Source organism: Sesamum indicum, linkage group LG3, assembly GCF_026168435.1.
Source record: "Sesamum indicum cultivar Baizhima isolate 11 linkage group LG3, ASM2616843v1, whole genome shotgun sequence".
Classification (NCBI taxonomy): domain Eukaryota; kingdom Viridiplantae; phylum Streptophyta; class Magnoliopsida; order Lamiales; family Pedaliaceae; genus Sesamum; species Sesamum indicum.
In genome coordinates this window covers 17,457,225-17,482,940 of record NC_142659.1, presented here as the reverse complement: position 1 = coordinate 17,482,940, position 25,716 = coordinate 17,457,225, and the positions used below count along the sequence as shown (strand labels likewise).

At 36.9% G+C, this 25,716-nt stretch overlaps 2 protein-coding genes and 1 pseudogene across 3 annotated transcripts; all 3 read left to right on the top strand.

Moving 5' to 3' along the window:
* The first annotated feature begins 252 nt into the window (after positions 1-252).
* Positions 253-5,713, top strand: LOC105158096 (uncharacterized; annotated as a pseudogene). The gene is made up of 4 exons (XR_016064359.1): positions 253-874; positions 1,654-2,204; positions 4,037-4,935; positions 5,012-5,713. The product of XR_016064359.1 is annotated as an uncharacterized LOC105158096 (transcript).
* Positions 5,714-6,368: 655 nt separating this feature from the next.
* LOC105157944 (uncharacterized) lies at positions 6,369-12,990 on the top strand. The gene is made up of 6 exons (XM_011074489.3): positions 6,369-6,811; positions 6,927-7,065; positions 7,145-7,405; positions 8,182-8,263; positions 10,653-10,849; positions 12,311-12,990. Exons 1-6 carry the CDS (start codon positions 6,573-6,575, stop codon positions 12,608-12,610), a joined length of 1,218 nt encoding a protein of 405 aa, XP_011072791.2. The 5' UTR covers positions 6,369-6,572; the 3' UTR covers positions 12,611-12,990.
* A 1,580-nt stretch (positions 12,991-14,570) lies between these two features.
* On the top strand, positions 14,571-19,427 carry SRF5 (STRUBBELIG-receptor family 5). The gene is made up of 16 exons (XM_011074488.3): positions 14,571-14,721; positions 15,027-15,159; positions 15,292-15,363; positions 15,488-15,553; positions 15,902-15,973; positions 16,059-16,130; positions 16,214-16,285; positions 16,367-16,432; positions 16,981-17,046; positions 17,117-17,424; positions 17,707-17,978; positions 18,084-18,355; positions 18,491-18,611; positions 18,725-18,861; positions 18,958-19,114; positions 19,218-19,427. The coding sequence occupies exons 1-16, from the start codon at positions 14,571-14,573 to the stop codon at positions 19,344-19,346; spliced, it is 2,166 nt and encodes a 721-aa protein (XP_011072790.2). The 3' UTR covers positions 19,347-19,427.
* The last annotated feature ends 6,289 nt before the right edge of the window (positions 19,428-25,716 follow it).

Below are 25,716 nucleotides of genomic sequence, written 5' to 3'. Positions count from 1 at the left end.
GATCTTTTATTAATAATCATATGTTGTTTAAAATATTATGAAATTTGTGTAACTTATTAATATTTTTGAGTAATGTCTAATGATGAACCGAGCGATAACCTCTCTGCCTCAATAGTGAGGATGATGCAGAATCCCTCAACTCTTCCTGCCCTAACCGAAATCCATTTGATCTTCTTGAGGATGAAGACAACAATAGCAGCGGTGACCACTCCTCGCACCACCAGGTTTTGTTTCCCTTTTGAGTAATCCATTTTTGAGTAATGTCGAGGATCTTTTTTCTTAATCATCATGTTGTTACTACTTCAATCCATAAAGTCTCTATGGTACTCAGAATTAGGTATGGAATTACCTTGATTATGAATAGCGGAGTTGCCGATTGACAAAGGAGGATTAAGTGATGAATCAGTTCGGCAAAGAAATTAATCAAAAGTTAAATAAACTCCTTTAAAATATATCTAGAGTTGTTATAGATTCCATGGGCTGAGACATATCTCTAGAATTCAGCAAAATATCCAAATCTCATCAAGAAGGACAACCTACACATGCTTGGCACAGATCAAGCTTTAGAGCAGGTATTGTAGTATCTTAGGAAATGTGGAGGATACTGCAAGTTAGACCTGTTTAACACATTAATTAATGAGAGGATGATCCCTTTCAACCATACTAATCATTTCTTGGAAACTACTCCTAGCACCTCCATGTCTGGACAATTATAAAGTTGAACTTGGTCTACGATCGCCTTGTAATGCTCAATTTGCCATGTTGGTTACTGCTTTGAAGTTTGAAGGATGCAAATACAAGTGTGAAATTTAATTGTATATTGTGCCTGAGCGAACATGCACTAGGAATCACCCTACTTGGGCCCTTGGATATGGTAGGTGATGTTTCAGTCTCCAAAAGTGGAAAATTGACTTCTTTTTACTCTTCATACAATGTCTAGGTACACATTTCCCTATGATAAATATCAAGTAGAACTCCAATTGTTTCTCCAAATACTCTGGAAGTGATCTTTGATACATTTGCTTGGATGCATTTTGTCCCATCAATATTAATTTTCATTATGTCTCTCTTGGGGATGATGATACAGAAGCCCTCTAGAAACCTGTAGTTTCAGCTTGTGTTCAGTCCTCAATGGCTATTTTTTCTTATGCAGCTTTATTTCCTTGAGCTTTCAAGTCTTCTAGTTTGTTTTTCCTTGAAATCATTCCCAAAAAAAAAAAAAAATTATAAAGAGCCGAAAGACAGATCAGGGAGTTCAGAAAGAAACATGTAGAGATAAGCCTATGGTGCGTAACTCCCCTACCTAGTCATGTGGAGTGTGGACCTTATTGGTACTTTTTTCAGTTTGGGCTGCACAGCACAGCACTTCTTCGATATACATTACACCTGATCGGGAGAGCAATTTTTGCTCTACAGTTCCCATTTGTTTATCATACTTGATGCGGTCTCTCTTTTGAAGTATATGAAGATGATCCTGTCATCCTACAGTGAGCACAAAAAATTAGTTGAAGGTTTGATATAAGCATTTCCAAGCTGCCCCCATAATGCAATACAAGAGAATGCTATTTTATCTTGTTTCAAATGCTTAGGTTTATCTTGAGCAATTTTTTCTGCCTGTATCAAATTTATATTGATATGGGTTGTTGCCTGCAGGAAAAAAGTAAAATTTCTGGTGAGGCTTCAGATCGAGGTACTAGCAAGCAGTCTGCCATTGCTGTTAACTCAGTTCCGATGCCAAATGTTAAAGCAAAGAAAAAGAAAAAGAAGAAGAAAATCATGGAAGATTTATCTCCCAGAACTGAAAATGAAGTAATATCTTCTGAACTGATGTTAGAGGGCTTAACTTTGGGAGCTAGCTCTTCCGGTCACCAAAAGATTGCTCCTTATCCTGCTACATCACAGTTCGTAAATAAAGATAGTGATAACAGAACGCCGAAGAAGCATTGCAATTCCTCCATATTACAAGTTGATCCCAAATTTCTTAGTGCGGAGAATGAGCTGCGAAGGATATTCGGTTCCAGAGTGGTAAAATCACATGAAAGAAGCCAGTTATCTGTAAATTCTAGGCTGATACGTGGTGGTTGGCGAGGTAATCATAATCTCAAAAAGACTGTCCTTGTTTCTGCCTCTCAGCATTGGCCTCGTTGGGATGGATCTTTAACCATGGAACTTCTGGAGAGTAAAGATGGTGTCCACTATTTCAGGTAAGTTCCTTGGTTTTATGTCAACCCTCCCCCCCCCCCCCCCACTCAGCTTTTTCTTCTTTGGGAAGCAATTATGAATGCTAAAAAAAGGGTGTGAGTAAGTTGGGGTGTGGTTATAGCATTGTGAGTTGGTGGATACATCAGTCATCACTTAATATACAGGTTCTGAGTTAGTAGTTAAACTTGTGTGAATATTCAAGATACGTAAATAGGATTTACCTGTTTGCCATTGTGATTGTGATATCATGTTCTCATACTGTTTACTCGAGCATCTAAACTGCCTAACCAACCAAAAATGTTAAGGTCTTATTCTCCAGTCCTCGAGGTCAGTGGGAAGACCTAGAGAATGGAGAAGTGGAAGGAAAAGGAAGGAGGAGGATGAATAGAAGAGAGTTAGTCTAGGACAAGGGAAAGAGACCTAAGGAAGAGGCAGTTAGGAGTTTGTGGGGGGCTAGTGATAAAATTCTTCAAAATGGATGGTTTGTTTTGTTTCATGGAAACAGACATTGAATATACTGAAAATTGTAATAATTTAACCTGTAAAATACATATCAATATTGTAATTTAAGTAAACATTTAAATCTATGATGTTTGATGTTAATATTACATGCTGAAATATAGCATTAAAACTCAACTTCGCGTAAAACTATGAATTAGTTGGATCACCACTAGATTGTAGTCATATGATAGATTATTGAATAACCAAATTATGATATTCACATATTTGATTTTCTTCACTTGGAGAATTCATTGTGAGATATTACTGCCAAACATGCTTTACTTTCATCATTATCTTGGAAGTGTTTCTGAAGGCATCTACCTGATTGGATCTATGTATGTGATCAACTTAAGTGTCCAACTCTCAAACAAAATATAATTTGATTTAATTAGTATCCCTGCATCATAGATTTTTTGGAGTGTATAACATTTATAAAAAACTGAGAGTAGATTACTAACATACTGTACAGTCTAAATATAGTTTGGGATCATGCAAATTGACCTAACCCACAGTCCAATAGAAACAACGCAGGTAAAAAAACTGGACTGAGAACTGATTGCAGTAATTGGATAAGTTGAATAGAAACAACCAAGTGGACTGGATGACTGCTATTTCTATTGTCCTTTGGTAGATGTATGGATTAACTACAATTTACTGTTTATGAAATGCCCATCACGCTATCATGGAATAAAGCAGGCTGAGATATTGTTTCAAAATTACATATGTTGCTTATTGGCAGCACAGAACTCTGTGTCCATGATACTCTTGTTAATTCAGAGTATGAGTACTGCAAAGTAGTGCAATATCTGATCTTCTTCTAAACCACCAAAATCTACTTCCAAAGTAACTCATTTGTTGAAGAATGGAGTTTTATTTGTTAAAAGAAAGAGGAAAGAGCAACACATGTAAGTGAAGAATGATTGGTGGTGAGCTAGTGAATAGCTTCTATGCTTATGATCTTGTAGATTGGTAGATAAACTTCTCTTGGTATAGACAGTTACAAACACTAGGCCTAGATCTCACTTCACGTGAGATAAGTCTTTTGGCGCATAACGGAACAAAACTTTTGCCAATCTGTTTACACTTGCCATCTTATGCACTATAGTATATGCGTGCAACTTCTTTTACAGTCACGTACATCAATGGTGGGCCCACCTTGTGGACTGCAATGTCATTAGGAATAGACAGCAATTTCAGTTTGATTCCTTGTATTGGTGCTTATTTAACTGGCTGCTGGTTGATGTTATGAAATGTGAAATTCAGTTCCATACAAACTTTGGTTCTTATAGATTATGCATGGTTGATCATTTTGCATAATTTTTATGTTATTTAGATACATACACTCATCATATGCCCAAGCTCAGAGAGCTTTTGAAGCAGCCAAGGCGATACATGATCTTAAAGGTATTGCAAGCATTCTGTTGAACCATCCTTATCATATAGACTCCCTGATAACGTTGGCGGACTATTTCAAATTCACGGGTGAACACCAAATGTCAGCTGATGCTATTGCCAAGTGTCTGTACGCGATGGAATGTGCATGGCATCCACTGTTCGCTCCATCGCAGAACTGTCAGTTAAAGTATATCCATGATTCAAACAAGCCATTCTTCTCATCACTTTTTACTCACATGAGAAACATGGACAGGCATGGTTGCCATAGATCTGCCCTTGAAATATGTAAGTTCTTGCTTTCTTTAGATTCAGATGATCCAATGGGTGCTATGCTCTCTATTGACTACTATGCTTTGAGAGCTGAGAAATATGCTTGGTTCGAACAGTTTGCGGAAGAATTTAGGTCTGACAATTCCCTGTGGCCATTTCCCAACTTCTCTTATTCCCTTGCGATTAGCCCATTTTACCTTGAAAAACGTGAACTTTTAAACAATAGAGAAATGGTTATCAGAAAAGCTGCTTCATGCCATCTCATGAAGCAGGCTTTGATGCTTCACCCATCAGTACTGAAAAAACTGGTGGTGAAGGTACCTCTCAAATATCGGATATGGACCACTCTACTGGAGAATAGTTTCTTAAAATCTGAGGGAGTCCATCTCTGGATCACTTGATTGCGATTTATGTTGAGAGGAGTTACATAATTTGGAGGCTGCCTGATCTGCATAAGTTCTTAAGTGATTCGGCGCTTTCGGTGATTGAGATGCTGAAAGAGAAAGGAAGTCATGCTAAGGACTGGGCTTGTGTCAGAAAAGAAGCTTTTCCATCAGAGAAAAATGAGTGAGCATGTAGCTGCAGTTTTCCTTTTATCTATGCTGCCACAATTTGTACTTATTTTTCCTCTTTGCTTTGCTAGGGACGGACATTTGTTGGTATCAGATTTCTCTGATTCCATGCCGACAATGCCACCTGATAACTTGCAAGACTTTATGGTTGACCAAATGGGTGAGATTGAGAACCGTGAACAGTTCCATAACATTCCAGGAAACCATACGCCTCGTGACCTTACAAATCGAAATGCCCTTGCTGTTCTACTTGAGTCTATGTTACCGTGGATCAATTATGGCACCGGAGATGGTGAACATGTCCAGCATGATCTCCCCGAGCAAGTCAATGAAGAATAGACTTAGAGTTGAGATGTTAACTTCTTTCCAAGATGAAATTAAAGGAAAGTTTTCTTAGGGAAGCTGAGGTCTGTATCTTGAATGGAAGTTTGGTTGAACATAAAATGCTGTAATATCTTTTGAGCGTGATAATTGGATGTGGAAGAGGTCATTGGATTTCAAGCTGACAGGATGAAGTTTTCAATTTTGGTTAATTATATCTGCTTGCGCGGTCATCGTATTAAGTAGAGGTACCATGTATTTACTGCCTGCGAGAGATGGAATCTGCATGGATCCTTACGTCTATGGTCACATGTTTGAGTCATTTTTGGGCTTTTCCAGAAAAGCTGAAACGTTGATCTGATGTTTTTTTTTTCTTTTTCAAGTTAAAATTTCTTGTACATTAATCAAACATATTTTTAGAAGAAATAATTCTAACTGTCACTGTATGCACACATGATTATATAAATTATAGTTATCTTGTACTTTTTCATATATTTGAGTTATTATATCTATTCAATATCTATACCTTATTATTATTATTATTATTATTGTATTTGTGTTACATACATACGTATCAAGTCACAATACGAAAAATAATATTGTATTAACTAAGAATACAATTATGTGATTGACAAATATCTCAACTACTTTCCTATGCCTTCATATCTTAATTTCGAGCATGACATCGTCTAGAGTATAGGAGTTCATTGTAGAAAACATCATTAGACGTTGGACTTTTACATTGATTGATTATTGTTCTTATTTATGCGTTTTGTGTTGTTTTAGCTATTTTTCAATAATTATATTTGAAATTAAATTACATCAAAACTATATTTTAATAAAATTTTTAACTTTTTATTTTATTGTAGTTATTTTTTATCCAATTATTTGTTATGATTGTTAAATAATATTTTATGTTTTGCATTATCCTCGTGAATTACAATAAATTATGAAATTACAAGTTTATATTGTATTGAATTAATTGCAGAATTAAAATTGAAATTAAAATTGCAGAATCCGAAAAACAGGGGGAAAAAGGGAATAGGTGTTGCGAATTAACGGGTGCAGGAAGCCAAATCTCAACATCGGGCACAGAGTTGTAATTTATAGTTTTTGCGGGTGTAAAGTAGGAATGCGGTTTTGTATATTTATTTTTTCTGGCTGGGGGCGAGTGGCGAGGCGCGGGGCCAAATACCCAAGTGATGAACGGAAGGCGCATCGCATATATATATAATTGGAAAAAAGGAGTGTGTGTGGTCGGGAATCGGAATAGGATAGTGTTTAAAAAGAGGAATTGAGTGGGAATTGGGGATGATGATGATGATGATGATGACGATGTGGGGAGAAGAATTCTGGAGGGAAAACATAAACATAGACGGAGATGGCCGGACATGGATATGGACATGGACCCTCGCCGTAATACTCCTCATTTTCAGTTGCCGTATGGTCAGTTCGCGCTTCCGCTACTTCTTTGGAGGACCAACTCTTTCCTCCTCCTCCTCCTCCGCCCCCATCACTCCTAAAACAGATGATGATATTCCGTCTCTCCGGTAAACTCTCTTCCTCTCTGTCATCTTCTCTTTTGTTGCACACAACACAAAATTAAAACAAGAATAAGAAAACAAACTTGAAAATTATCCCCCCACCCCCTTTTTCTTTTTACAGACCTGGGATTATCTCTGATTTGGATTTGAAGAATCTCATGAACGAGCTTGATGATACTTCACCTGATATCATCTGGGAAAACGTCGTCGACAAGAGTACCAAAGATATTTCCTACAAGGCCAAGTGCTACAAACCCAAGGTGTTTGTTTTGTTTGCTTTCTTCAGATTCTTATCAAGATTTTTAGTCCCCGACCAACATAACATCTATTATTTTGCAGGATGGACCCTTGAAGTATCTGAGCGTGACCACCTTTGAGGACTGCTTTATTGAGTTGCTGCTCAATTTTTACATGGATAATGATTATAGGATGCAGTGGGACAAAACCATGGTTCACCATCAGCAGTTGCAGGTGGATCGCAGCTGTGGCGTTGAAATTGGTCGCACCATTAAAAAGTTTCCATTCGTAACGGCCAGAGAGTATGTATTGGCTTGGAAACTATGGCAGGGAATGGATGGGTCCTTCTATTGCTTTAGTAAGGTGCGTTCAAATGTTTGTTCTGGTTTCTCCCCATCCCACTTTCTTGTTTCTCCTATCCGCAATACAAAGTGTTTTTCTTTGTTTTTCAAGCATTGTGACTTGTAAGAAAGATTACTGGTTGCATTTCTCATGGTTTAGCAATTTGTTGCTACAATCCCTTGTGCATTTGTCAATTCAGGAGCTTCACTTCCAAGTTGCATTGAGAATTACTGTTTTTCCTCTTTCCTAGGGATGTTAGGCTTAATCGTTTTACTTTCTTGTAGAACCTGCTAATTTGGTTAGTTTCTTGTTTTAGGTTAACATAATTATTATTTGTTGCTGGTGGCATGGAGCTAGCTTTTGAAAACTAATGATCTTTATGTGGTTTTAAATAAGATCTGCCAACTTTCCCATAGTAGAGAAGCACTGGTGAAATGCCCTATAAGCTGCTGACAGCTTCTGTGAATCTACTAGACATTTATCAGCTGTACTCATATGAATTTTTCCACAAACTGAAGAATGCTATCAACTGGATGGCAGATGTGAAATGCTATATGAATTTTCTGGTAATAATAAATAGACTGCCTAGTTGGATTAATCAAAGCTTAACCATTCTATCCTCATCGGTTCTTATTTCTTGAGTTATAATGTAACTGAAGGCACTTTGTCTTGAATGTATTTCCCTTAGTTATCATTGATGAAATTTAGCTTTTTGTCTTAATAAACTTCCATGTTCAAGTTTGTCATTGAGCTGCTACCCAATATTTGTTCTGATACATGTTTGTGATCTTTGTAAGGAATGTGAACATCCTTTGGCTCCAAGAGATAAAAGGTACATAAGAGTTGCAGTTCTCAGATCTGGTTGGAGAATCAGGAAAGGCAGGTTACTGACTTACCTTTAATGTTCGGTTCATGTATTACCTCATCCAAGAAAATCGAAAAAAAAGCACCTATGTTGAGCATTGAAGTTGTATGTTGGTGGCAGCACTGTCTTTTCCCTCTAAATAGCTTTAAGCCTTTACCATCCTCTGTTATGTCTTTTACATTTGGTTGTTAGTTGTTACCTTGTTGCGGATGACCATTTCACTCTGTTAAATTGAATATGCTGGATTTTACTATTGAATAAAAAAAATGTAGAAAGATGTAAGTTCTGAAAATAAAGTGCCAGCAATCTGGGATAACAGGGTGTCTTTTTTAGAGTATTTTCTCAATCAATACTTTTATAAAAGTATGAGGAGGTCACAATATTTCACTGTTGCTTATCTTCTTATGGTATCAATTGTAAAATTTTAAAAAAGAGCATAATTGAAATTTATATGTTTCAAGTGTCATAGTTAATTACAAAACCTTAGACTTCCTTTTTTTTTTTTCTTTTTATTACAGACTCTTTACAAAATGTGTTTATCTATCTTATTTCTCTCATAATTTTAGAATATTTTGAACTTTAAACAAAATTTATTTGGTATAAAACTAGAATTTAAGCTCCTCAACCGAGGCCAAAAGGTTTTTGTAAGATGAGTCTGAGTGGGTTCCGTTGAAAATGGTATTGTAGGTTTATCAGATCAATGAGAAGCCATAATTGAGTTTTTTCACGGTGTTGTTGACGTTGTTGAAGACAGATTTTGGCCTCGCTTCAAATCTTTTCTTTTTTCGGTATGCCGCTCCAAGAGCAGGGAATGAACAAAAAAATCCAACCTAATAAGAATATCCTTCCATCATTATCTCCTTATCTTCCTATTTATAAGCTACACCTTACTTTGATGTTTCCGACCCATAGAATCTCTAGAGCTTTCCTGTTATCCTATTTCAAGGCAATTCCCTGGGTAAAAAGAAAGATGGATGCATGCCATAAATGAGAAGAGACCAAAAAAGTTGATCTAACATCCTTTCATGCTGAATGAAAATGAACACTAATAAAGTAAATTTTCTACTATGATTTATGATTTGTGATTTTCTTTATGATACTTTGTTTTATTTAGTTTTAATCTTATCTTTTTGATTGTTTTTATGTATTTGATTACATATGTAATTACGTGCATTGTCTTTTTGTCTTAGCTAATACTTATATAAATAATAAAAAGCTAAATTCATCGTCCAGGTTTGGCAATTATTAAGACGATAACATTTACTATAAAGTATATTATAATTTCTAAGAAGTTATGCATAAACAATAAAAATTTAAAAGTCAAGCAACAACTTTTGGCACAAATATTCTTATTTGCTTGTGGAGCTAAGCATCAATGCTCCGAATTGATTTTCACATCCAAAAGTTGGAGTTGGTGAAATAATGGAAAACTATTCCTTAAACAATTTCACAGTTTAAAATGTTAATTATTTAAGCCCTTCTTTGAAAATTGTAAAAAATGACAAGATATCCAAGACGATTAAGATATAACTCGAATATACAATACAAGATGTTATTTAAATGTGAAAAAATGCTAACATGTAAATTGTAATTTGTAAATAGGATGTTTATGCAACTGTTCAAAGTTGAAAAACAAAAAATAAGAAAAGTGATTTTTGTTAATTTGGCTGAATTTTATATTTTTAGGTCAGTTTTATAAAAGTTGTAATTAACCTTACCAAATGTTCTGTAACAGCTAACAACAAAAAGTATGCATTAACTAACCATCCTCTTCACCTCCCCCTCGGCCTTTGGTATCAAATATTCTATAAAGTAACTTAAAATCTAAACCATGAGATAAAGATTAAGAAAATGCTAATGTGCTTTTATTTAGAACTTTATTATATTGGCAACATTTTATTAGTTAAGTGAACGAGAAACATGACATCAATTCCAATATCCGGATGAGGCAAAAGAGGCTCTTGAAAAAATTGAAGAAAAATGCAAAAGATTTTATGAAACCAAAGAAAAAGAGAACATCTCGTGGCATCATGGTCAATTATAAAAAGAGCTTGCAACCATGAAGTCAAACTATAGTTTATAAAGTATTTACTTAGACGATTCCTTAAGTTTTGAGTATTCAATAGCTTTGATTGGTCATATACATTATTCAATTACTCATGTTGATAATTTCTTTTTCTCATTCATTCCATGCAAATGTTTCAATTATTCTTTAAAAGATTTTCAGGATATGGCTGTTATTACAAAATATGACGCGAATATTTGGTTAACCAGATGTAATAAAATGAACAACATAGTATATAATGAGCACAATGATGCATGAAAACAGATTGATGTTAACTTTTCTACATCACATGGTTTGACGATGTTTCCTAGGCTGTTAAGAATCTCCATGTTTTGCAGTTCCTGGTAGAAATGCCTGTGAGATCAGAATGGTCCACCAAGAAGATGCTGGTCTTAATGTAGAAATGGCAAAACTGGCCTTTGCAAAGGGGATATGGAGTTATGTATGCAAGATGGGTGTTGCGCTTCGTAAATACTCCGATGAGAAGCACCATCAACTAACTTCAACTGCTGGTGCCAGCATGTGTATTCAAAAGGTAAGGACTGGCCTTGTGAGTTGGCATTCGTGGAGGCATCTGATTCACTCAAGATAAGAGAGTTTCATATATAGTTTTTGTTGCCTACGGTATGTCAAACTTTGGGCATGTTATTCTTCTCGGGACCAAAATATTCAACCAGGTAAAGTCTTAAAGGCTAAATTACCTTTTCGGTCCCATAAAGAAGGCACATCTCCTTATTAGTCCCACTCTTTACGGGATTTCTATTTTGGTCCCATTTAGTTAAAAGAGTTTTCAAGTTAGTCCTCCACAACTTTTACCATCAATTTTTAACGGCAGAAGTGGTCAAACGTTAGTCTAATTACTGCTCCATGATGAAATTTTAAAGTAAAAGCATATTCATATTCATTTGGAAAAAAAAATAGAGAATATATATAGATATAAATTGTATTGTTCAAGAATATTGGACAAACAAAAAAGCCAAAAAAATAATTGTAATATTTAAATATGTAAAGACAGCGTAATTAGACTAATATTTGACTATATGTCTTCTTTATGGGACCAAAAAGGTAATTTAGCCATTCTTAAAAGAAATTTGATTACCATGAGATGGTGGACCAATCACCATATATTTTTCCATTTTTTTCCCAGGAAATGAACTGTTCTTAGCTGTGTGTGTGTTTTGGTGGGGGGTGGGGGGGTGGGGAGTGGGAAGGGGATGGTCCGGTCAACAGCACAAGGAAGATATTGGAATTACCATGGACCCAGTTTTAAATTTAGTCTTTAAGCACTGCCCTCAACTCAAGCCACTCAATGGGCCTTTGGCCAAGTATTCAAGAAAGCTATACCACCCTACCATTTGGATCAGAATCTAGACCACCGGAGGCAGCTAATCCAGGGTGTCCCTGTTAATAACCGTTTGTGTCAAGCCTAAACAATCCTAAAATATTTTTGATCTGTTGAACCTTAGCTATTGGTTTTCTCGAAGGATTGAAGAACCCCAAGGGCTATGCTTTTAGAGTATCTTCTTTCCACATCAGGCTTTTTACCGTGGTTTGAGTTGCAGAAGTTATTAAGTATAATTGTTTTCTTTAGTCAATTTCAAATGCCAAGAGTGTTATGTTCCTAAATCGATAACCATTTGCCAATTTATATTTTATCCTGTGATACTACAAATCTTGACTTGAAAAATATGTTAAGGTCTAGTCTATCAGAAGCTGCACAGCTTGGTACCTGTATGTAATTCTCAGCAACTTTGATCAATAAGTGTTAGACTGACCTCATGAATTGTGTGTGATTTCTAAAGCTATTGAGAGAGGTGTATAAGGTCAGAATATAAGAACACAGTAGACTCTGACTTTTGTGTGTGCGCTTTTGTATTGGCTTGGGTTGGAATGTTCTCAATATGAAGTTGTTTCTTTATCTGGTCTCTCTCGTTTCTTTTCCCTTGCCTGTGATCATTCTTGACCTTTCTTTTTCACTACTATTGTTTTCACATAGGTCCCACCTGAATTTGAAGTCACAAAGGATATGATCAGCACAGCTCATCAAGAAAACTTAATTACAACTGTCCCTCCCCATATAGGGAATTGCAGACCCAACACGAGGAAATTCACTCGAAGGCCTTCAAATAAATTCATCGCAAATAGTTTGGTTCTCCTGGGTGGTGCTATCTGCCTTTCTAGAGGGCATTCAAGCTTGGGTGCCAAGGTTGCCATGGCCTATATCTTTAGCAAGCTTACAAATCGTGGTGCTTCATCTAAGCAAGCAGGGAATCTTCCATGTAACAAGGGTTCTTAGTTTGTGATGAATATGATGATGCATATGATATTACGCAGTTCAGCTACTGCAAGTGCAAATGGAAAGTTCAGTATGGCTGTAAATATAGACGTTGATCTTTGTATCGACTTGGCTATTGCTCCCTATTTGAGAGTTTGGAAGAATTTGGAGGATTTCCTGAGAAGAGATCGTAGCCTGTGCTTTCTGATAATTTTCGCTGGCTCATATGTATGCAGCCACACGCTCCCTCAGTTTTACATTCTCAACCTCTCCCTCACTCTCTATCTTAATTCCTAGAGTTGCTCATGTTTGCAACATTACAGAGATGATATTGATCATATTCTGCATGTACATTACTACATTTTTTACTATGTTGGATTAAACTGTTGACCTGTGATCCATCATCAGCTCTTTCTGATACACTGACCATAAGATGTACATGGATGATTTCCAGTGTAGACCATACACCCTAAAATAGTTTAACCATGTAATGTTAATTTTCCTTGTGTTTACTACAAATATTTGGTATGTTATAATAAAGTAATTGATATTCTTCCTTCATAATTTGTACCGCCGTTTTCGATTATCGTAAGCAAATATGGGCCCGTTAGCTGACTGCATATTCAGAGTGGGCCTTGCATTGGAAATATACTTTGAGAGAGAAGTAAAAGTGATTACAGATTGGGTGTCTGACTGCCTGCAATCCAGAACATTGTGGAGCAACGGATGAAGTAATGAAGAAGATTAACATGTATGGTGTTATGGACATTGTGGGTGATCATTCCTTAGGAATCTAGAGAGAGTTTCTTGAATTCATGGGTCATCAGATAAATAGCAGTACGTAAACAATGCTTTTAGTGAACACCATTTTGTTTCTTGAATTCATGTCGTTATTGCATTGCATTTGTTGGCATGGAAAAGGAACGTCTTAATCAATGTTACTGCATTGTCATGGTTTAATATGCACTGCAAAGTAACTTAATTGGTTGAGTTAAGAGGGCATTCGGCTAAGTTTATCTCTATAACATTTTCTTTTTAAAAAATAAATTATTGAAATGTTTGGATCAAATAAAATTAAAAGTTCTTAATGCCAATTTTTATTTAATTTGAAGAAAAATGAATTAACTTGTTAATTTGTTTAATGGAGGTTCTTTACTTAAAGGATTTACTAACATTTTTTTTTTAAATTCTATAACTTGATATTCTAAAAGATCTATGGAATACATCTGCAACCTCATATGATTTCTATAAAACCTTTAATTAGTTTATAAGCTGGTGCAAACACCCTCTTAATGGTTAATGTGATGCATAATTACATGAAATAATGTTGGAACAATAAGGAATGATGAGAAAAAATTGAACATATTTTGAGATTTTAATTAGGAGGGAAGAAGATGTAGTAAGTTAGAAATAATAATGGGATTGAAATTGAAGAGTAGAAGAGGCAATGGGTAGGATATCAATCTTGTAATTGTGATGGTGTTTTAATTAATTTGCATGGGATTGAAATTGAAGAGTAGAAGAGGCAATGGGTAGGATATCAATCTTGTAATTGTGATGGTGTTTTAATTAATTTGCTAGTGCAGTGTACGTAGTGTGTGAAAGAAAGAAAGAAGGAAGATTGAAGAAAGAAATTAAAAGGCGTAGCGCATTTTTGGGGGGTCGAGAATGTGGTAAAAACTTGAAGCTCCTAAACAACCATTATTCCATACCTCTCATTTCTCTCTGAAACCTTCCATTCTCTATCTCCACTCATAATATTTTCCATTCCCGTTTCCATGATCCCTCGATTATTACAGCCGTGGCGGCGGCCTGGGATGATCCCACACACTCATCATGATACAAGAAAGAATGCAGTCGACCTCGCTGTCTTCACTTCTTGAATATTATTGGTCCTAATGATTTATATTTTATATATGGGAATTTGAATGATCAATTTTGTTTATATATATATTTGTTTATTAAAAGTAGTCAATAATTAATGGCATCGGTACTTGGTGAGTTGATGATGATATTGAACAAGATTAATATGAGAGGAGCATGCAGATGCAGATGCAGTAGGCTTTTGTGTTTGTTGGTTTTCAGCTTCTTGGCTGTGACCTTCGTCTCTTGCAAAACTGACTCCTCCGACGGTAATTTCATTTCTTCGATCATCCAGCTCTACTTTTTAATTATGTAGATGCATACAAGGTTATCTTTACATAATGAAAGCACGCACGTACGCTATCATTCATCATATATGTATATATGTTTATGTTAGTGGATGATTATTTTAATTGGTATTGAGTGTTGGGTATTTGGTACATGAGACGTTGAGTATAGAGTGAAAGGTGGTTTTCTGTTTGTATAACCAATATTGGATGCCCCCTAGCTAGGTATATTTGTTTTCATTATGGTCAAAAGTTAAGGATGTTATATATTTATTCCTTTTTTCCAGTTTCTGGTCTGAATGTTATGTACACCAGCATGAATTCTCCTTCCGTATTGGATGGCTGGACATCAAGTGGAGGTGATCCTTGTGGGGAATCTTGGAAGGGAATCTCATGCTCTGGATCAAAAGTAACTGAAATGTACTTACATACTCTCTTGCTTGCTCTACTTACTGCAGAATTCATGGTCCACATGCTACATATTACTTATATAATAAAGCTTCTTAGAGTTCACCCACAAAAACCTGACTTGGGCTATGTATGGAATGGCAGTAACCTGTCTGGCTTGGGACTTACTGGATCATTTGGCTATAAGCTTTCTGATTTGAAGTCTGTGACGCGATTGTGAGTCCTTGCAAGCTCTTAGGCTTAATTAGGGAAACATGGTTCATGTGTTTTTTCTTTTTTGAAAAATAATTAATTGGATTTCACCTGATGGCATATAATGAGTTTATTCTTGATAGTACAGTGACCTGAGCAAAAACAGCTTCAAAGGCAATATACCTTATCAACTTCCTCCCAATCTTCAGCTCATGTAAGTGGGTAGTCGAGCATTTTTGCATAGTCATTACTCTATTTTATACCAAATCCAGTTGCAACTACTTTTCATTTGTTTTTATTCAGTAAAATTTCCATATAGTGGTGTCACTGTCACCTGATTATCTACGTATAGTGATTGTGAGGTCTGACTAAAATGAAACGTCCTACCTCATCTGATTGTTTTCCGTTTCCATGGGTAGCCCCCGTTGTTGCTGGTCTCTACTGCACTGCTTTTCTTTCAGTAACATTTTGCTGTTTCCATTGATAATAAAATATAAGAGTAGAGTGGCAAAAATAGCATTTCATGTCTTTCTTGTTATGAATCTAATTTGAACTTATGCAGAGATCTATCTGGAAATGAATTTGATGGCAATGTACCTTACTCAATCTCCCAGATGACTGATCTCAAAGAAATGTAAGCTGCATGTGCTGTCCTCATTTCCCTCTCAAACTACTTATCTATCTCCACAGTGCTAACTGTGTTCTTTGAATTCATGCAGGGATCTCAATAATAATAAGCTCAATGGACAATTGAGTGATATGTTTGGAAAGCTTTCTAAACTCACCAAGATGTAAGTATTCTCATCTTAACAGCCTGTCATCTAGCTTTAATTTTGGCTCGAGTTCGTTCACCAACTCCTGAGATTAAATGTAGGGATCTCTCTTCCAATTCACTATCAGGCGAATTGCCCCAGAGTTTCAAGAACCTCTCGAGTCTCACCACTCTGTAAGATGTTTGTGCATCTCTTCTCTTATCTGCAAGCTCATGGTGTTGAATGTTGATGGCTCTTTCTGTCTGCATTGACAGGCGTTTGCAGGATAACAAATTCACGGGTTCAATAAATGTCCTTGCTAATCTTCCTGTCGATGAATTGTAAGTGTGAAAACTGATGGAGATTTTTCTTGAACAAACATTATTTCTTTTTTCACAAACATTTCAGTAATTATGCCATCTGTTTCTACACCTTGTGTGTAAACTTGCCCGAGGAAAAAAAATTCAGGGTTGAATAAATTTTGTCGGCATAAATTTATCTCTGGAAACATGGGAGATGGGCAAATGAAGAGATTCCTTATTTTTATTCTTTAATACTGCTTGATCATTTAATATCATACTTTAAAGACCTGAACTGGCTTGCAATCAACATATGGACTGGATGTTACACAGAAAACCGAAGAAGTCCAGCTGAAACATCAAGTATTTTAAGTTGCTAACCAAATTTTAGTTGGAATACTTGTAGCTTGATGGAAGCCAAATATGCAATGTTTAACTGTTTGTCCTCTTACCAAATAGCCATGAATTAGCCATTTGGTATTTTAAGTAAATAGGAGAGAATAATCATAAGATTTGTGATTAAGCAAGTTCCATTGGTTGTTTTCATGACGCATGGAAGCTAATGTATGACTTTGTTCACATTCTTGCAGGAATGTCGAAAATAATAAATTTACTGGCTGGATTCCTAATGAGTTGAAGGACATTAAGAAAATAAAGTGAGTAGTCGAGTAAGATTGCAGTGTGGAATGATTTGTGTTAGTTCCCTGACTTTTGTCTTATTTCAAGGACTGGAGGAAATTCTTGGTCGTCTGGTCCTGCTCCTCCTCCTCCTCCTGGGGTAACAAGTCACGTTAGGCATTCAAAAGCAGAGGAGGCTAAGAAGTCGGGTCTAAGCGTAGCCGCTATTGTTGGAATAGTATTGGGTGTTTTAGTTGTGCTTGGCCTCCTTATTGCTCTATTCTCAAAGCGGAGATCTCCGCCTTCATCACATTTCCTTGAGGAAGATAGACTTAGCCAAAGGAGGCCTTTTGCTCCACTGTCATCTGGGCAGTTATCTAATGATTTGGATGCTGAATCACGAGCAGACTTGAGAGGTAAAACTTTGTGTTGGTCCTCATATCTCCCTTTCTTTCCATCTCCTACCCTAAGATAAATGGACATGCATGCTCCCTCAAAAGTGAAAGAGCAAAAACTTAGCGGGACTCAGTAGCGCTGAAAATGGTATGATGGTACCATTAAGGCGCATTGAGTTGGTAGACATGGATGATTCATGCTAAAGTGAAGTGGTATTAGAATCAAGGATTGTTTTAGCACGCATTGGTGTACGATTTCTCTTTATTGTGGAATTGCTGAAACGTGTGTCATTCTGGTGGCAGAAGTGAGATCACCCAAAGCATCTCCCTTGATTCAAGTTAAAAGCGTGGGCACATCCTCTTCAATAAGACTTAAGCATCCGCCTTCAGATCACCCTAAATCATTCAACAACAATGAGAATACAAATCTTATGAATACCAGGACCAGTTCAATTCATGTTGCTCCTTACCCTCTGGCTGAGTTGCAGACTGCCACTGGTAATTTCGCAACGGGCCGTCTTCTGGGTGAAGGATCAATTGGCCGTGTCTATCGGGCAAAGTATGGGGATGGGAAGGTATCTGGTGATGCCTTTAATTTTTGCCTGTTTCTGATCATCAGTAGCTTTCAGGACACGGGCGCTAGCAGATAAATACTAATATCATGTTGCTTGTTTTGTCAGGTTTTAGCAGTGAAGAAAATAGACTCGATGCTTTTTCGAGGGCAACAAGGGACAGAATTTGCAGAAATTGTTTCAGACATCACTAAACTCGACCACCCAAATATTTGTGAAGTTGTCGGTTATTGCTCAGAGCAGGGGCAGATCATGTTGGTGTACGAGTACTTTAGGAATGGTTCACTTCATGAATTTCTGCACCTGTCAGATGACTTTAGCAAACCGCTTACATGGAACACCAGAGTCAGAATTGCTTTGGGGACTGCCCGTGCAATCGAGTAAGGAGGGCAAAAAGAATTGCTATAAGAATCGCGCTTGATGACAATATCATAGGAGCTTTTAGTTGTTTGATCTAATGTGCAACATATATATAATTATAATTATTAACCATCTTCCAAATGAACTATAATTAGGTACCTGCATGAAGTTTGCTCGCCATCATGTGTTCACATGAGCATAAAATCGTCCAATATTTTGCTGGATGCTGAACTGAATCCCCGTCTCTCTGATTGCGGTTTGGCCCTACTTTATGAGGTACGCAGGAGACATGTATTTGTATTCTCAAGGAATTATTGGTTTGTGTGTCATCTGATGGGCATTGGGTTGGGTTCAGCTGTACATCTGAAACTTGCATTCATGATTTTCAGCGTAGGAGCCAGGAGCTTGAGACTGGATATAATGCACCGGAATGCACAGAAGTTTGTGCAGACCCTGTAAAGGGTGATGTTTACAGTTTTGGGGTGGTAATGTTGGAGTTGATGACGGGACGAATGCCTTTCGATAGGTGTGCATGCATGTCACATCACATCTCAAGGATTTAATATTAATTTCATTACCAATTCTAGCCAGCTAATGAAAACATGTTTATGTTTATACATAGTCGAAAGCCCAAGTACGAACAGAGTCTTGTCCGGTGGGCTTCACCACAGCTCCACGACCTAGATGCATTGGGGAGAATGGCGGATCCTGCTTTGCATGGATTGTACCCGCCAAAGTCTCTTTCTGGATTTGCGGATGTGATTGCTCTGTGTGTGCAGGTACATGCATGTTCCCCAGTTTTCTTTTGTTTTTCTTTTTTCTTTTAATTATATATATATATATATATTTGTGTATATTAATTTCTTGTGTTTTTGGGGCTAGTCGGAGCCAGAATTCCGGCCACCCATATCCCAAGTTGTGCAGGCGTTAGTTCGATTAGGTCAAATGAACCAGAGAGGAATGGATTTTAGCACATCTCATCGAATCGATGATGATGATTACGACTACTAATTGTCCAATGTTTTTACTATGTACATGTACAGTGAACTGTTATATCTCGATTTTGACAGCGTATGCTTAATTACTCTATTACATATGATGTTCATAATACCTGTGCTACACAGTAATACAAACTTTTAGGTTAATTTACGAACCACTTTCCCTCACAATTACGAACCAGACAAAAATATGAATCAATTGAAATGCCTTTAACTATGTGTATGTATATATACATATATAGACTGATTTCTTCTACAAATTAATACACATCTCTTTAATTAATGTTCTATCAGTTAATTTTAAAATTCGAATGCCTTATTCCTCTTCAACACTTTCTTTATTTCTTTCTTTTTTTTTTTAATAAGAAGAGCAATGAGATATTAGGTTGAATTTCATTTTGTCCCATGTATTTTGTTAAATTAGCAAAAAAGTCACATGCTTTTTGGATATAGGCAAAAAAATTCCTTCTATTTTCAAAATCCCAGCCAAAAAAATCAATTCTATTAACAATTAACGGAACGTGGCATGGACGCGTGGATGGTACGCTTGGTTCTGTTTTTGCCACTTTGGTCAATATTTTAGGTCATTTTGGACTAAAATATCCTTTATATGTTTACATAAGAGATTGATTCTTTTTTGGCTTGTTTTATGTGTATTTTTTTGCCATTATGACTAAAATATTAAATAAATTACATTTCAATTTATTACATAATAAAAATTATACATTATTATGTTTTATTTCAAAAATTTTTAAAAATACCAAAAAGATAAAAATATATTTTTTATACATATTTATATATATTATTTTTTTATTTTTAAATTTTTTTTTGGGTAACTGTAAATTTCATTAATAAAACAAGATCGTACAGTACAACAATGTTCAACTGGTGGTTTCTCCCTTGACATGCCAAGAGATACGCCATAATCTATATAACGCACATGAACTAACAGAACAAGATAAATTAACACTGATAATCCTCTGTCTAATATCTTCCACAATAATGGTGGCTATGATATTCGGTGGTCGCTCCGTATGCTCAAAGCGTCTCAAATTTCATTCCCTCCAAATATGGTAAATGCAAGCAGCTAGGAGTGCACGATAAGCCAAGTAAATGATATATTTTCCTCTCCATTTCCTTGCAGCCCACTCAATGTCCCGTGACTACTCTCTATTAGGCCATTCAAACCGAACAATCCGCCGAATCGCTGTCAGGCATCTTCTTGCATAACGGCATCGAAAGAATAGATGAGTATGTGTCTCCATTGCGCCCTCATCACATAATATACAGGCGCCTATGTATGATAGCCATGGTTTATCAACTGTGGATAGTTTCCCCAAAATCAAAAGCCATAGGATGAAATTATACCTGGGGATCTTTAGGGAACCCAAGAGTAGTGAAGACCAACCTACCTTGGGTCCCGGTGGGTCCAATAGCCTGTAAAAAGATGCAACTGTAGGTCGCCCCGTCTCAAATCGCCAAATAATGTGATCTGTCTCGCCATGAATGATTGGCAATGCATGCAAAATCTCCAAGCACTCATTGGGCTAATGCCATTGCCCTTTTATAATAATACTGCTGAGCTTGTCCGCCGTCCAAAGCCCAAGCAGACGTGGACCTTGTGGGAATCTCTCAATAAGGTGACCAAGGTGATGCCATGGATCATGCCACGGATAAAATGAATTTCCATCACTAATCTGATAGTCCGCTATAGATCGAATCAAGGGGCGTAGACGAAGGAGTTTCCTCCAGCCCCACGAACCCCCCATTGTCAGTGATCGTCCATACAGATTTATCCCATAGCCGCCCATTATATAACCATTCTACTTAAATTGATGTTCTATCACATCGAATAACATCACACAACTTCTTGCTCATCAAGGCACGGTTTAATATCCCATAGGCCCTGACCCCCCTCCAAAGTCGGCCTACAAACATCCTCCATGCTACTTTGGCATATCCACTGGTCCTTGTGCCTTTCCACAGAAAAGCTCTCAGACGCTTCTCAATCTCCCTTATAACACCTTTAGGTAGGATGAATGCAGAAGCCCAATATATACTTAACGACATAAGGACCGATTTAATAATCTGTACCCTCCCAGCATAGGATAATCTTATTCCTTTCCAACCTTTAATGGTTGATCAATTTTCAATAATAAAGGCTGGCAGTCTGTTAACGATAATCTAGAGAAAAGTAGAGGAAATCCAAAGTACCTCATCGAAAGATGCCCTTCTCGGAAGCCGAGCATCTCTAACAGCTGCTCCCATATCTCTTGTGTAGATCGAGAGATGATAAGATAGCTCTTATGCACATTAAGCCGGAGACCTGACCAGGAGGCGAATAGGTCCAACCCCTACTTAATGACCCTTATAGAGTTTATATCAGTTTTGCAGATCAACAACAGATCATCTGCAAATCCAAGCTGAAATAATCGAGAAGGCTCACATTTCCAATGAAAAGAAAAACGCATGTCCTGATCAATCATCTGCAGAAGAATCAAATGCAGAACCTCCATTACAAGAACGAACAGATATCACGATAAAGAGTCCCCCTGTCGTAGCTCTCTCGATCCCGTAAAGAAACCATGAGTTTCCCCATTCAGCCCGACAGAAAAACGAGGGTGTTGTGACACACTCCTCTATCCACCTAATGAACGTAGTCGGGAATCCAAACAGGTGTAACACTGCAAGTAAAAAATCCCATTCTACAATGTCATAAGTTTTTCGGATATCCACTTTCAGTGCACATCTAGGAGGTAGGCGCACCTGATTGTAGCCTGTAAATAGTTCTTGTGCTAACAGTATATTGTCTCAATATTACGACCAGGAATAAAGGCAGTCTGACAAGGGCATATCAACTTATCCAACACCCTACTCAACTTTTGCACAATAAGTTTGGCAGTAATCTTATATAAAATATTACAACACGAAATAGGGTGAAAATCTGTGACCATCATAGAGGCATGTACCTTAGGGATAAGTGCCAGAAGTGTGGTATTAATTTGCTTCAACAGTTTTCCTATGGTAAAGAACTCCAAGATTACCTTCGTAACCTCCTGACCCACGATTGGCCAGGCAGCTTTATAAAAACCCGATGAGAGCCCATTCGGTCCAGGTGCTTTATCTTCAGCAATGTCAAACACTGTCTGTTTGACATCAACTGCAGTGACGGGTGTAAGGAGCTGAAGCCTTTCTTCCTCATTGAGGACATGTCTAGCCCATGGCCTCAAATACCGGATATCTATCACATGCCTCCGTCTTTTTCCGCCTAACAGAGCATGATAGAAGGAGACAAACTCATGAATAATCGCTCCTGCCTCTGAGTAGGTGGTTCCGTGTTCATCATTTATTTGCAAGATTCTCCGAGTGGCACGTTGCTGAGCTATCTTGCAAAAGAAGACTCGTGAGCATTGATCCCCATCCTTCATCTATTACATCTTAGCTCGCTGCTGTAATATGATTTGTTCCATTTTTGCCGCCTTGGCGTATACCAAACGATAACAGTGTTCCAAGAGTATAAAGAGGTCATTCTGTCTATCCGAGCTAACCAAGAGCTGTGCTTTCTCAAGAAATCCTTTAGCCAGTCGTACATTCTCTAAAAAATCTCCTTTATGGCTAAGATGAGCGGTTGTAGGACAATGCTGCACTGTGGACAAATTGTGAAGTCATGCCGAAAGGCAAGATGGCGTATTGGGCATGTCGTGTGGGATCAATGCAAGATGTTTGCATATCGAATGGGCCGCGAACTTATGATACAGTCCTACTCGGATGATGCATAAAAGACGGCCACGACGAAGGCGTACACCGAGGATGCACCTAGTGAACAATGGACATGAGACGAGCGGCGCATGCGGAGCGCCGTAATACCGAGGTGAAGAGAGGATGCTCATTGCCATCAAGGGATGCGTCAGTGGGTTTCGAGATTGTGGGCGAGACGTATGACAACAGACTAGTTAGTTGGGACCGGCGGCGAGAACGTGCAAAGGCGTGCATGCCGAGAGCCTCAGCGCACGTGGGCATTTGGGATAGGCGTGCACACGGGCACGCTGTGCCATACAAGAAGGCGTTTAGATGTTGTGCTAGTAAGCTTTGATGTCGAAAACACACGACAGACAGTCAGTAAACTCTGAAATGTGCGAAGATTGGTCGGAGGTTGAGTGTAACCTTCGACGCAGCACGACCGAAAAATACATTCCGCTACAAGATAAGAGAGTCCGCCCGTGACACCCGGTCGGGGCTTGCGCAGTGTGGGAAGGAGGGGAAGTAGGTGGGTGGAGATGGCGGTGATTGGGGAGTTCTAATTTTGTTATTTTTTTTTCAAATAATTTTTTGTAATATATATTATTAATTTTCTTTTATAAATTTAAAATTCAACAACTAATATTAATTGGTCAGATCCGACGATTTAGGTATAATCTATACAAATTCAACGGTCAATAAAATAAACAAAATAATATATATTAAGTAAGGGCGTAACAACTATTTTATCAAAAAATTAACACCGTTAGTCATATTTAATAGAGAAAGGTGATTGAGTTGAGTTTTAAAAACACATGAGGGTGTTTTGACTATTTTCACATCATATGTGGGTCTTCTTCTGAATTTTTAAAACACAGGGGGATTTTATGCAATTTAGCTGATATATGAAAACAGAAACAACTAAACCAGTTAAGAGGTCCAACTAAACTTAAAAAACCACAAAACATTTATCAAACTGTATATACTAAATGGATAATTACACTCTCCTCCCCTATAGTTTGGGAAATTACATCTAGCACCCTTGAGGTTTACTTCCGTTTAATAAATTAGTCTCTTCGTTAAAAAGGATGGACTAATTTGTTAAATTGAAGTAAATTTCAAGAGTGTTAGATATAATGGTTCAAACTACAAGAAGTCAATATATAATTATATCAAAATTTAAGAAAGAAAAGTGTAATTATCACGAAACTAAACTAAGCATGCACTCACCCACGTGCACAATCAGATTTACAAATTCAACCACAAGCATGGAACCTCACTCGTCAAGTACCACTGGAACATGCACAGATTATCTCTATAAAGCTTCTTATATTCATGCAGCCAAGTCCACATTTTCAAGAGAATTTGCAGTAGCTCACGATTCTTATTTTCCATAAATTTTTTGTTGCGAATTTGCCACAAAGCCCACCACAGCATAAAAAATCGACACTACTCCTGCCTCCCTAACACACCAAACACCCCAATACCCATCTGCCCACTGCCTCCAAATAGACAACACATTCTAGGGTAATGAGAGCCCACAGTTGCCTCATAAAAGGATAATTTGTAATCTTTTGATGAAAAATCTAATTTTTTTATTTAGCAATAAAAGGTGAAAGGTATTTTAATTCGACAAAGAGTTTTTAAAGTTATTGGTGGCAAATACCTTGAAATTTTTTCTACAGAAAATGATGAGTATGTTTATTCCTCTATAATTTTAAATATTTCTGACACTATTTTAAGAAAAGTTTTAAAGCAAGAAACTGCAAAAGATTTGTAGAATAAGTTAGAAGAATTATACACTGAAACTTCTTTACCTAGTAAACTATTTTTGCTTGAAAAAAAATTTCGTTATAAAGTAGATTTATCTAAAAACATTAAGGAGAATTTGGATGATTTTATAAAACTGATTCAAAACATTAAACTAACTAAGATAAGAATATTGATAGATTATTCTCCTATTGTTTTATTGAATGTTGTTCCTTAAGTTTATAGTGATGTAAAAGCTGCGATAAAATATGGTAGGAATAATGTAAATTTAGACATTGTATTAGTAGTTTAAAAAATAAAGAAATGGACCTTAAAATCAATATAGCTAATTGGGTCACAAAAGAAGTTAACCATGTTAGGAGAAAAACTAAGTATAGAAATTCTAAAAATAAATATAGGATAGAAGTCATAGTAGATTTAAGTCTAGAAATAGGGAAGAAAAACCTAGGGATAGAAGATGTTATAATTGTAGAGAGAAAAGACATTTTATAAAAGATTGTAAAAAGTCCAAAAGAGATAACAAAGATAAAGAAGATAATGAAATTATTAAAGATTCTCTGGAAAAGTATTTATGGTTTATTAGTACTATTTAGAATTCTTTTTCTAACCAATTTTTTGTGCAAGTATCTCTCTTTTTTGTTTTCTAGGTACAATCCAAGCGATTTGACAATGATGAAAGCTAGATCCGACCTTGGACTAGATTCCCTCTTTTAGATCTTGGTCCAAGGTGGAGAATGTTGAGAATATGTGGCCCCAGTACTTTGGTAGGCCCAGGCCAAATGCCCAAACCCACACCTGGAAGGCTAACCCATCTTTGCTGGATTGGCTCATTCTCCCCGTTCAGCCCACTCTCCCTACTTGGCCCATTACCCGAT

What these genes read in the sequence shown, in the direction of transcription:
- SRF5 (XM_011074488.3), top strand. Translation starts at nt 14,571, where the DNA reads ATGGCATCGGTACTTGGTGAGTTGATGATGATATTGAACAAGATTAAT. An exon ending in CAAAACTGACTCCTCCGACG is followed by an intron (nt 14,722 to 15,026) that starts GTAATTTCATTT and finishes CCTTTTTTCCAG; the next exon opens with TTTCTGGTCTGAATGTTATG. An exon ending in AAGGACATTAAGAAAATAAA is followed by an intron (nt 17,047 to 17,116) that starts GTGAGTAGTCGA and finishes TCTTATTTCAAG; the next exon opens with GACTGGAGGAAATTCTTGGT.
- LOC105157944 (XM_011074489.3), top strand. Translation starts at nt 6,573, where the DNA reads ATGATGATGATGATGATGATGACGATGTGGGGAGAAGAATTCTGGAGG. An exon ending in CCTTCTATTGCTTTAGTAAG is followed by an intron (nt 7,406 to 8,181) that starts GTGCGTTCAAAT and finishes GATCTTTGTAAG; the next exon opens with GAATGTGAACATCCTTTGGC. An exon ending in CCAGCATGTGTATTCAAAAG is followed by an intron (nt 10,850 to 12,310) that starts GTAAGGACTGGC and finishes GTTTTCACATAG; the next exon opens with GTCCCACCTGAATTTGAAGT.